The following is an 11,525-nucleotide window of genomic DNA, read 5'->3' as shown; positions in this document are numbered from 1 at the left end:
TTTTGAAGGGTAGTGTTTTTGGAAGGTTGCTGATTTGTGGAAATTGGCAGCTTTAGGGATGTGGGTAGATTCATAGATGGTGGGGTGTGTGGGATGATTAGGTGCTTTGGACATTTTCTTGGGTTTGAAGAGTGAGAGTTTTGGTGACACCAGTGTGGTGAAGATGGGGTTTCAGAGGAGAGGTTATCAGATTGGGAAGGCATAGTGTTTGGAGACGTTATGGAACTGGGAGACATCGAATGTTTTATGGAGGTTGAAGACCTAAGGTGTGTTTAAGGGTTTGGTTAAATTAGTAGATTTGAGTATTTTAGAAATTTGAAGAAATTAGTTGGCTTGTGGAGGATGGTAAGCTTGGAAATGGGGCTAGACCTCTGTCAGGTGAAACAGAGAAGGCTATGTATTTTTGGTTCCATTTACATTGATTAGTTACATAGGGTAGGCCAATCTTGTTCAACTTTTCACTTGATAGATGCAAGGCAGGGGGTGTTCCATTCAAAACTATGTATCTAGGAAAGCAACCAACCCTTTCCTTATGGATGAATGTGGTGAATATAGCCGAGATCATCATTCCTCTTCACCCTAGTCCTGTTCCCATCCCAATCTGGGGGAGATAATAAGATCAGAGGATCAAGGTAGAGAAAGAAGAGGCAAAGAAGAGTGACAAAGTAGAGAAAGAAGAGGCAAAGAACTGGGTGAGGGAGGAAGGACTAAGGAAACAGAACAGAGAACAGCATGATGGGGCAGGGAACAAAAAGTAGGAGCAGGGAGCAGTGGTACAAATCAGAGAAGAGAGCATGGAACAAGGTGATGGGGCAGAGAAAAGAGAGAAGAAGCAAGGAAGAGAAGAGGGACAGGTAATAGGGAAATAAAGGCCACAAATGTTCCTGCACTGCGGGTACAACTGAAGGAGCCAGTCACGGCAGAAATACACTACAAGTTGCGTTGTTTCTACTCACAGCTGTGTTCTTCTTCCCACTCCAATTTTCACTGTATATATTCAGGTTCAATTTCCTAGCAATCAAGAAGTCTAGAAAGAAAATAACCCATGGCAGGAGGGTCATCACAATATATCCAAATAGGCACAGGCAAGTTCCTAGTGTGGTTTATGAATTGTCAGTTCCAGAGACTCTATCCGTCCTGGGGCAAGTATAGAAGTAGGCATGGTTGTGCAGCCCTGGGAACTATGTTCTAGTGACCACATGAAAAAAAAAATGTCCTTAGACAGGGACGCTTTCCTGTGCTTGTGGGTGCAGCCTAGTATGGAAGTGTTTGTGCAGAGGATGAAGAGGGCAAGTATCTTGAGATTGATCAACTCACCCCAAACGCAGAATTTCCCAGTGGAGATGCCCACTTTGGGATGTAAGAACAATTATTCTCCTTAGCAGTCATATAAATAAACTCAAACACCCTTCAGTTTCCTTGATCCTCTGTAATGAGGATTGAAAAGTATTTATATGAGTGCAGGGTCTTACTATGTCTTCAGGATTCATTGGACTCCAGAAATTTACTCCCCTCTTGGCAGAGTTGTTTTTTAATACCTTGTATTCCGGTGGGAATATGGATGTGGGAAGAGTTGGTTTGTTTACCTGGTGATGTAGATTCATGAAAAAGCATATTCTAGCTGACATGACAAGAAACTTGGAATTGGGCACATCCCGCTGAGGGGAAGCAAGTCACAATTGGGGATCCCTTATCGGGAAGGGATGGAAGAGTTTGCCCTTCAGTTTCCTGAGGAGAGAGTGCTCAGAGGTGGAGTCTATTTCTCCTGCGATTCCCCAACGTAAATGGAAATCCTGCGGGCATTGGAGCTGGGGACTCCACTCTGCCGGTCCCCGAGGGCTTTGCCCTGCGATGTTCTGGCCGGGGATAAAAACAAATCCAGCTCAGGCACTATCTAAACTAGGGAGGGAGGGCACCCTCTAGGGGGCGGGTCCCCGGCGGCGACGTCGCGCCTCCCCTCGCCCAGCCAATGGTAGCGCGCAGAGGCCGGAGGGGCATTTTCCTCAACCAACCAGAGCTCCTAGGCCTTTCAAAGCCACGCCTGCGTGTCCCTCCTTTAAGCCAGGACTCCTAAACCGCATAGCCCCGCCCACAGAGCTCTTTCGGAAATGAGGTCTACCAGGCCTTCGGCGGATCTGGGCAAACCCTGGGCAGCCTGCACATCGCCTTCGTAAGCTCACTCCCCCCATCTCCATGAGCAAGCTTCCCTTTTTCCAGAGGCTGTCGAGCCCTTTGTCTGACTACAGAGAGACACACGAATACTTCCCACTTCTGAGAAGCCCGTCTCTCGCTTCTTTAGCAACCGAGCCCCATAGGTTGGCCAGGCTGCGCACAGCGCTCCGATTGGAAGCGGGGACTGCCCGTCAAGCATTTCCTCTCGGCACAGACTACTCCACTCCACCCTTCGCCTTTTCAGGTGGATTAGGGAAAGTGAAGTTGCCTCAATTCTGGGGCGCACGCCTATTGGTCGGACATTGGTATCCATCATGACCGAGGCTGTGAAAGCCCTCGAGCCTTCGATTGGGTCCGGGGATATGTCAGTCAAGATGGGCGGGTGCAATCGCAACGCAGCGCACAGTATTGGTGGAGCTACGGCGCGGCCGGAGCGGGTGCGGAACCGCAGGAGGAGAGCCGGCTTCTCTTGATTGGGCCACAGGGAGGCCCTCCGACTCCGGACTGGTTGAACGCGAGCCGCGCCCCCGTCACGCCGACAGCCGGCTGCAAGGGGAGCTGCCGGGCTCGCCTGTGTTAGCCTTGCGAGCCAGGGCGGTGAGAGGAGTGCATAGGCGGTTCGCCGGGTCCCCAGCCAGGCCGACGTAAATCCGGAGTGGCGCGCGTCATCTCAACGGTGAGGGGACGCCAGTGGGCGGCGGGAGACAGGGCCCCGGCGCGGCGGAGAGCGAATAAAGCTCCGCAGCCGGAAGGGTCTTCAGAGTGGCGTCGTACCCGGAAGTGTGGCACGACGGCAGCCGCACCCGGAAGTATGATGCTCCCGCTGCTCGGGAAGTGATGGCACCCGGCCAGTTGGGATACGGGGTTAAAACAGGTGTTTATGTCTCTGTATCTGCTGAAGCTCATTAGAACCTCCCTTTCCGGGAAATGTCGGAGGGTGCAAGTAGTTGGTCATGTTTTTGCTTGTCTCATCCTGTTGAAACCCGAGGGGAAACGAGCAGTAGGCATGTGTCCAAGGGGGCCAGGCTCAGCAGAGGCTTTTAAGAAGTTTCTTTTGCTTCCTGTCACCCTCAATTCCTTTACCCCACAGGGATGTGCAGATGGAGGCTGGAGGAGACACTAAAGCCCCAGCCCCTGGGGACGCGGAGGACTTGGAGGACACTCGGTTCCCCAGTGAGGAGGCTGGAGAGGATGGAGGGGTTCACGAGGACCCGCCGGATCCTGGAGAGGGGGACCTGGAGAAAACAGGTATGTCTTCCCCTCACTAGGGTCTTGGAAAGAATACCTAGAGGGTGTCATTGTTGGGGGAGGTCAGAGGGGGACAAGTGAGGAATCTTTTGGGACTCAGGAAAGTGGTTTAAACCGCAGCAGGATCAGTAGGAGGCCATTGTGGACACACGGTGTAGTTTAAATCATTGAGGAATGAAAAGGTAATCAGTAGGTGTCAATGGATGTTCACCGGGGACTTGATCTGAGTTCAGGTCTTTGAGGAATCGTTGGGGTCAACGAAGGGTATTGGGGATTTAGGATGTTTAGGTCAATGAATGACCAAAGAAAGTTAATACAATCAAAAGGAAACTATTTAGAAGTCAGTGTCTTTGGGGGCTAGGGTGTTATTTAAGTCATTGAGGTGGGAAAGGGGATCAGTGGCAACCAATGCGCATTCAGTGTTTACATCATTGAGGAGTCAGTGGTGAGTTGCTGGTGGCAGTCTTTAAGGAACCAAAAATTAGATGTTAAGGGCGGTCATTGGTGAGGAGGCAGTGGACATCAGTGAGATTATGTGGAGAGTCAGAGGACCAGTAGGAGGGTCTTTGAAGACTTAGTGGATGTGTGAAGTTATTTGATGGAGACTCAATGGGAGTCATTGGGGAAACAATGCTTATTGACCACCTGGGAATGAGTGGATGTTAGTGGCATCATCAAGAAGGATGAGTGGACATCACTGAGAATAAATGGTGGGTGTTGGGGGGGTGTCTTTGAGAATTTGGAAATTATTGGCAAGTAATGGCAGGTATTGGGAGGGTAATTGGGAGGACAACATGGGGGATTGGCAAATGTCAATCGGAGAATGAGGGAATATGAGGTCATTGGGATTTTATGGGAAAGTTGTTGAAATAATGGTTGTTAATGGGGGATCAGTAGACATTGGAATAAATGGGAGAGGTGTCAAAGCAATCAGTAGGGGGCAGTGAAGTTGTGGGTTTTATTGCTGATTGTTAATGATGGTCATGAGGAAGGGCGGTGGACAACATTATCATAGTCCTATGTGTTAGTGTAATTATGGTGGGTATTTTTTTTTTTTTTAAGATTTTATTTGACAGAAAGACAGAGAGTGAGGGAACACAAGCATGGGGAGTGGGAGACGGAGAAGCAGGCTTCCCACTGAGCAGAGAGCCTAATGCAGGGCTCAATCCCAGGACCCTGGGATCATGACCTGAGCCAAAGGCAGATGCTTAACAACTGAGCCACCCAGGTGCCCCTTGGTGGGTATTGTAAGGAGTGGAGTGGATTATCAATGAGAATAAAAGGAGGTCAAGGAAGTTGGAGGAGGTCACTGAAATCCTGGATGTTAGTGGAAATTAATAGTAGTCATTGGGGAGAAGGGAGAATTAAATAAAAGAGGGTCAGGGGAAGTTATTTGAAGTCTTGGATGTTAGTAGAGGTTCATGGTGGTCATGGTGGGGATGGAGTGCACATGAGGTAAAATAGATTGTGTGTCAGGGCAGTCACTGGAGGTCACTGGAGACCCAGGTATTAATGGAATAACTGGAATGTTAGTGAAAAGCAGTGGGCATAAATAGGGGCTTAGGGGAGGCTTAAAGATCTGGGTGCTACTGGATATTCATGGCAGTCATTGGAAGAATTAGTGGTTATCACCAAAAATATACGTGGTTGATGAGGAGAGTCAATGAGGTCATTAGGGATCAGTGAACATCCATGAGAATGAGTAAGGGATTAGGGAGGGGTGGGGCAGTGGGAAGGATTTAAATGAGAGACTGTAGAGATATTAGTGGATGTCATGATGGCCAATGAGGGGTGAGTAGATACTAGGAGAATACATGAGGGGTCAGAGGTGTTAATGGTGGATCATTGAAGATGAAGATAATAATGGTCATTCAGAAGCAATAGGGTGCTTTGAAGACTTGGAAGTGTCAGTTATTGACAGGAGAATAAATAAGCTTTAGGGACATAGAGGGTTCTGTAATGACAGTGAGAGATTGGATTGTTGGGGTTTTAGGGGGATCATGTGGAGGTCATTGAGGGGTAGAGGGGACACCTGGAGGTCTGTGTCAGTATCACGGGTCATTGGGGGGCTGGTAGAGATTTGGTAAGTCCCTGGGCACATGGGGTTAAGGGGAGTCCACAGCCAGAATGACTCACCAGGATTTCCCTTTCAGAACCCGAGACGAAGGATCAGCCACCCGGCCTGCTGTCACCCCTGCCCCAGTCAGAGGCCCTGTCATGCACCTGTGGGCTTTGGGATCCTGCGACCTCTGAGGATAGTCCCCTGGGTGACCCCGAGAGTGGCTCTGGGGGCCAGGGTGGGGACCCCAGTGATGAGGACTGGCGCAACAAGAGAAAGCACGTGTTTGTGCTGAGCGAGGCAGGCAAGCCCATCTACTCCAGGTATGGTAGCGTGGAGGCACTGTCGACGACCATGGGTGTGATGACAGCCCTCGTGTCCTTCGTACAGAGTGCAGGGGATGCCATCCGCGCCATCTACGCTGGTGAGCAGAGGTGGGGGAGAGGGAGTGGGGAGAGCAGGGGATGGTGGACAGGAAAATGGCTGGCTGGGAGACTATCCACGCAGCCCTCTGTGTATATGGCTGGCTGGCTAGGCATCTCTCTCTTGTCCATCTGTTTGGCCTGCTGGGTTCTGAGTGATTAACTCACCTGGACCCGAGTCACTGGCTGGATACTTCTGTGACTTTGGGGGCTCTCTGGGTGTCTCTGGGTTTCCGTGTCAGTCCTTGCTCTGTCTTCCCCTGATCCATGCTGTGTGTCTAACCTGATTCCTTGACCATCCCATCATGTGTCTACGAATAACCCAAACTCCCCCCAGTTGTCCTTATCCTCGTGCAAGTGTGCCACAGAGTGACCATGTGAGCCCGGGCCGGGAGTGCGTGTGTTCAGGGACAGAGCAGAAGAGCCCCGCCTGAGCCCTCCAGCGGCAGCTGACCCATGTCTACCCCCTGCCCCCCTTCCCTCCCCCAGAGGACCACAAGCTGGTGTTCCTACAGCAGGGCCCACTGCTGCTGGTGGCCGTGTCAAGGACTCCTCAGTCAGCAGCCCAGCTACGCGGGGAGCTGCTCGCCGTGCACGCGCAGATCGTGAGCACGCTCACGCGTGCAAGTGTGGCCCGCATCTTCGCGCGCAAGCAGAACTACGACCTCCGCCGCCTGCTGGCCGGTTCGGAGCGCACCCTAGACCGGCTCCTGGACAGCGTGGAGCGGGACCCCGGGGCCCTGCTGCTGGGCGCCGTGCGCTGCGTGCCTCTGGCTCGCCCGCTGCGGGACGCCCTGGGGGCGCTGCTACGGCGCTGCACGGCGCCTGGCCTGGCCCTCTCGCTGCTGGCGATCGGAGGCCGGCTGGTGACGGCGGCCCAGGAGCGGACTGTGCTCGCCGAGTGCCGGCTGGACCCAGCCGACCTGCAGTTGCTGCTCGACTGGGTGGGGGCGCCGGCCTTCGCGGCGGGGGAGGCGTGGGCACCTGTGTGCCTGCCCCGCTTCAACCCCGACGGTTTCTTCTACGCGTACGTGGCGCGCCTGGACGCCATGCCGGTCTGCCTGCTGCTGCTTGGCACCGACCCCGAGGCCTTCCATGACATGGCCACGTGCAGGCGCCTGCTGGAGGAGGGCATGCACGGCCTTGGCGCCATGCGGGCCCTGGGGGAGGCTGCCAGCTTCTCGAGCGCCCCAGCAACCAGTGCTCCCGCCTACAGCGTGCAGGCTGTGGGGGCGCCCGGCCTCCGACACTTCCTCTATAAGCCGCTCGATATCCCCGACCATCACCGCCAGCTGCCTCAGTTTACCAGGTAGGCCCGGACCCTGCGGGCAGTTGGCTGGGCAGGAAGCCTTATCCAACTAAAAGGTTCAGCGTCTCATAGCCATGAGGTGGGAGGGAGCCAGGCATTCTCTAGGAGGATGGAATCGAACGGGAGTCTGTCCACTGAGGGAGGCTCAACCAGCAGCCTCAAGGAGTCCCTCCATTCTGATGAAGAAGAGGGCCCCAGTACTCCTGGAACCCCCCGGTTGCTGGGCCAGCTGGGCCTCCAACCACTGAGAAACCTCAAGTCTAAGGGGGGCGGCTGGGCTCCCTCACTTAATCGAACTCCCTAGGCTGAGGGGAGACAGGCGAGCCAAGCAAGCCTCTGATTGACCGTGGCCTCTCCTCCCTCCATCCCGGCAGCCCTGAGCTGGAGGCCCCGTACAGCAGAGAGCAGGAGCGGCAGCGCCTGTCCGACCTGTACCACCGTCTGCACGCGCGCCTGCACAGCCCCTCCAGGCCCCTGCGCCTCATTTACCACGTGGCTGAGCGGGAGACGCTGCTGGCCTGGGTGAGTCGGCGAGGGGCCTGGAAGAATTCGTTCCTGACTTGAAGACTCCTCTTCCTCCACTCCGTCCACTCTGACCATGCCTTTGCCTGCATCCCCGTTCCTACCATTACACAGGTGTCTTTGAAACTCGTAAGGATTGCACGGTCTACAACCCTCCCTTACCACTGTTCTTCTCCTTGTTTCCCCATTGGCTACCAGTACAGTGTCTCTGACTTGGAAGAGGTCCCATTAACAACCATCAGCATGCCTCTTGTTTTCCCAGGAGCCCTGCCCGTGTGTCTACCAGTTCAGTTTTCGCTCTGGGAGTCCCCAGCACTCTTGAACACTACAGGCTTGGTCCCACGCTGTGCCTTCTACCTGGGGTGTCCTTCCCTGGGGTCTTCAGGGCTCCTCTCCTCATTCCCATGGGTCGATTAAGGGTCAGCCATTCAGGGACTTTGACCAAGGTGACCCCACTGGAAACGGCACCTTCCCTCAGGCTCTGCCATTTGGCAGACATGTATTAAATCATTTATTGTATGCTTATTGGGTGTGAGGCATTGTTCTCACCCGAGGATTATATTAATTTTAAATTTTTTTAACTTCCATTTCCAAGCAATTTTAGACTTACAAAGAAGCTGCAAAATAGTACAAATAATTACTATAAATAGGTTCTTCCCCTAGTTTCTCCAAATGTTAACCACAGGAGCTTATTAAAATCAGGAAATTAACATCAATACAACAACATCTAATCCACAGATTTCATTCAGATCTCACCAGTTGGCCCACTAATGTCCTTCTACTGGTCCAGAATCCAGTCCAGGATCTTATATTGGTTTATTTATTGTTATCTTCTTAGTCTCATTGATTCTAGAATCCTTAGTTTTTTTTTGCATGTCCTTGACACTTTTTAAAGAGTACCAGCTAGTTTGTAGGATGTCCCTCAACTTGGGGTTTTCTAATACTTTATCATGACTGAATTAAGGTCATGCATTTTGGGCAAGAATATCCCAAGAGTGAGTGATATGCCCTTCTCTGCACCTGATCAGGAGATCCACAGTGTCATTTGTCCCACTGTTGATTTAACTTAGATCACTTGGTTAAGGTGCTGTCTCCCAGATTTCTCCACTACAAAGTTAGTGTTTTCCCCCTTTATAATTAGTAAATATCTTTTTTTTTTTAAAGATTTTATTTATTTATTTGAGACAGAGAGAATGAGAGACAGAGAGAGAGCATGAGAGGGGGAGGGTCAGAGGGAGAAGCAGACTCCCTGCCGAGCAGGGAGCCCGATGCGGGACTCGATCCCGGGACTCCAGGATCATGACCTGAGCCGAAGGCAGTCGCTTAACCAACTGAGCCACCCAGGCGCCCCATAATTAGTAAATATCTTGTGGGGATTATGTCAGGTTTCTGTTTTCCATCACACTTTCATCCCCTGACTTTAATAGCCATTAATGATTCTTGTCTGCAACAGTTACTGCTCTGGTGTTTGCCACGTGTGATTTTTGAACTCTGTCATCCCTTCTACATTTATTCTTTGGGATTCTACTACTATATGGAAGAACTTTTCCTCCCCCTGTTTATTTGTTGAATTTTTAATTTTATAGCAATATGGTCTCATGGATTTTTCTTTAAGTCAGTGGGCTACAAGCCTTTTCTGTCATTCATTTTGGTGCTCAAACTATCTTGATTTAGTCGGGCTGGGCCCTGTGTCTTTTTTTATACGTCTCCATCGATGTCTGAGCATTCCTTTTTTCTGGCACACGACGTTCCAGGCTCGTCATGTACTTTCTCTGTGCCAGTCCTGGAATCAGCCATTTGTCCAAGGAGTCCTTGTTCCTTTTGGTGGAGAATGGCATTTCAAAACCAAGATATGGTAGGCTCAGGATTTTAAATTGGGTTGTGAGGGGATGACTCACTGAAGAGATGGCATAAGGGGGAGGTAGTGGGCTATGTGGGTATCTGGAGGGAGAGGGAAAGGACCGTGCAAATGCTGTAAGGTGAGACAGAACCTGTATGTTTGAGGAATAGCAGGGAGAGGTTAGAGTGGCCCGGAACAGAGTGAGTGAGGGGGAGAGCAGTGAGAGAGGTGATACAGAAAGGTATAGTGACCTGGTCAGGTTGGGTCTCTGGTTGGTATAAGGATTAAATTGAATTAATCCTCCTATCATGCCCAGGCTGCAAATGATGAAAACAAGTATGTGGAGCTGAGAACAGAACCTTGTATACGACAACTGCTCAGTAAATGTTAAGCATTGTTGTTTTCCCTGGTCCACAGATGAGCAAACTGAGATCTAGGGAGTACGCACACACACACACACACACAGAGCCAGCGGCCACTAGATTAGCTGATTCCTTGGCCCTACTGAAAACCCCTGGCCCACCATGACACAATATTAGTTTACCAATTTTAGCCCAGTGACCAGGTAGCACCTGGTGGGAACCCTTGCCAGATGGGTTTTCCAAACAAGAGACGGGCATGGGGCTCGGGTGGGGTGGACAGGACTGGGCATGGTCAGCTCTGGCCTAACTGACTCTGTCTCCTCTCAAACCTGCAGGTGACTTCCAAATTTGAACTCTATACCTGCTTGAGCCCCCTGGTGACAAAGGCAGGTGCCATCTTGGTAGTGACTAAACTCCTGCGCTGGGTGAAGAAAGAGGAGGATCGACTCTTCATTCGTTACCCACCCAAGTACTCCACACCCCCAGCAGCCCCAGCTGCCTCTACAGACCAACCTTCCCATAACGGCTTGTTCCCTGGACCTTGAGAGGTGGAGTTCTCAGATTGGGCAGTGCTGAGAACCACCACTTTTGGTTTTTACCTTCTGTCTCCACCCTGGGAAAGGGGCAGGAGGGACAGAGGAAAGGCTGCTTCCCCAGCCCCGTCATGCTCCTCCATCTCTGGGAAAATCCTTCGGCCCCTCTGCCTCACCTCTATCACTCGGATGATATTCCTCTGTCAGGGGCTGTCTCCTCCAGTCCTGGGCAGCACACCCTCTGTCCTGCATCAGGAGTCTGCCTCCTTGATGGGCTCTCAGCCCTAAGTGTCTAGGGTTGGCCAAGGTCCCTTTGGGTGGTCCGCAGGGGCTCTGGAATTGGGAATGCATGGCCAGCCTTCATGAAAGGCTTAACGAAAGAAACAGTACATAAAAGACCTAAAACCAGTTCCCACAAGGACATTCCTTTGCCCTTCATGTACTTCATCTTTACCTGGTCAAAAGTGGCCCCCATCAACGTTGGCTGCTGCTGATACCGGTGAGAAGGTGGCCTCCAGGGCAGAACACCTGACTTCACAGGTGGCTGAGATCCAGACATCCTGCATGGGAGGTGCACTCGGCTTCTAAGGCTCATTGAACTCCTTCGTCAAGTGCAGAAAACCTCGCATAGGCTATTACGTGAGGATTTGTGAACGAAGGGGGACTCGAACTCCTGGGTACCACCGCACAGCTCATGTATATTTGTCTCGGACTTCCACAACCTGCACCACACGCAACCCAGAGAGGGCAAGGCTTCCCTAGAGTTCGTACGTGTGTGCACAGCACTCCCCCCTCAACCGACCGAGACCCAGTTGTGCCCGTTCCCCTACACTGGAGCTGGTGGACGCGAGGTTACGCATGCGCGCTAACTGTCGTTCAGGGGCCCGCCTCCGTGCTTGGCGGGAGCTGAACCCTCACCGCGCCTCCAGCCTGGGCGACTGACGAGCAGACGCGCAGTGCACGCATGCGCGCCGCAGAGCCTGTGTCCCTCGTGGTGTTTTTTTGGGTTTTTTGACCAGTCGTCGTCCAAGGTGCACGCAAGCGCAAGCCCCGCTTTG

The 11,525-nt window shown here is 52.1% G+C and overlaps 1 protein-coding gene across 4 annotated transcripts; it reads left to right on the top strand.

Moving 5' to 3' along the window:
• Positions 1 to 2,098: 2,098 nt before the first annotated feature.
• On the top strand, positions 2,099 to 11,521 carry MON1B (MON1 homolog B, secretory trafficking associated). 4 transcript variants are annotated; one of them, XR_010408275.1, is made up of 6 exons: positions 2,099 to 2,848; positions 3,263 to 3,420; positions 5,574 to 5,903; positions 6,391 to 7,210; positions 7,585 to 7,846; positions 10,270 to 10,356. XR_010408275.1 is itself a non-coding variant. In XM_064581688.1 (6 exons), the coding sequence occupies exons 2-6, from the start codon at positions 3,273 to 3,275 to the stop codon at positions 10,477 to 10,479; spliced, it is 1,656 nt and encodes a 551-aa protein (XP_064437758.1). In that variant the 5' UTR covers positions 2,099 to 2,848; the 3' UTR covers positions 10,480 to 11,521. The 4 variants fall into 4 exon arrangements, 3 of the variants coding, with proteins under 3 accessions (XP_064437758.1, XP_045746658.1, XP_045746659.1); XM_064581688.1 differs by having other exon boundaries at positions 3,273 to 3,420; positions 7,585 to 7,732; positions 10,270 to 11,521; XM_045890702.3 differs by having other exon boundaries at positions 7,585 to 7,732; positions 10,270 to 11,520.
• Positions 11,522 to 11,525: the final 4 nt, after the last annotated feature.

Source organism: Mirounga angustirostris, unplaced genomic scaffold (assembly GCF_029215605.1).
Source record: "Mirounga angustirostris isolate CCGP_5_RB_7025 unplaced genomic scaffold, mMirAng1.0.hap1 SCAF_16, whole genome shotgun sequence".
Taxonomy (NCBI): domain Eukaryota; kingdom Metazoa; phylum Chordata; class Mammalia; order Carnivora; family Phocidae; genus Mirounga; species Mirounga angustirostris.
The sequence above is the reverse complement of the archived record's forward strand: the minus strand, read 5'-3'. Positions and strand labels throughout refer to the sequence as shown.

Excerpts from the sequence above, each read along its gene's own strand:
- MON1B (XM_064581688.1), top strand. The coding sequence starts at position 3,273 with ATGGAGGCTGGAGGAGACACTAAAGCCCCAGCCCCTGGGGACGCGGAG. Across the intron at positions 5,904-6,390 it reads CATCCGCGCCATCTACGCTG|AGGACCACAAGCTGGTGTTC; the intron begins GTGAGCAGAGGT and ends TCCCTCCCCCAG. Across the intron at positions 7,211-7,584 it reads CAGCTGCCTCAGTTTACCAG|CCCTGAGCTGGAGGCCCCGT; the intron begins GTAGGCCCGGAC and ends CCATCCCGGCAG.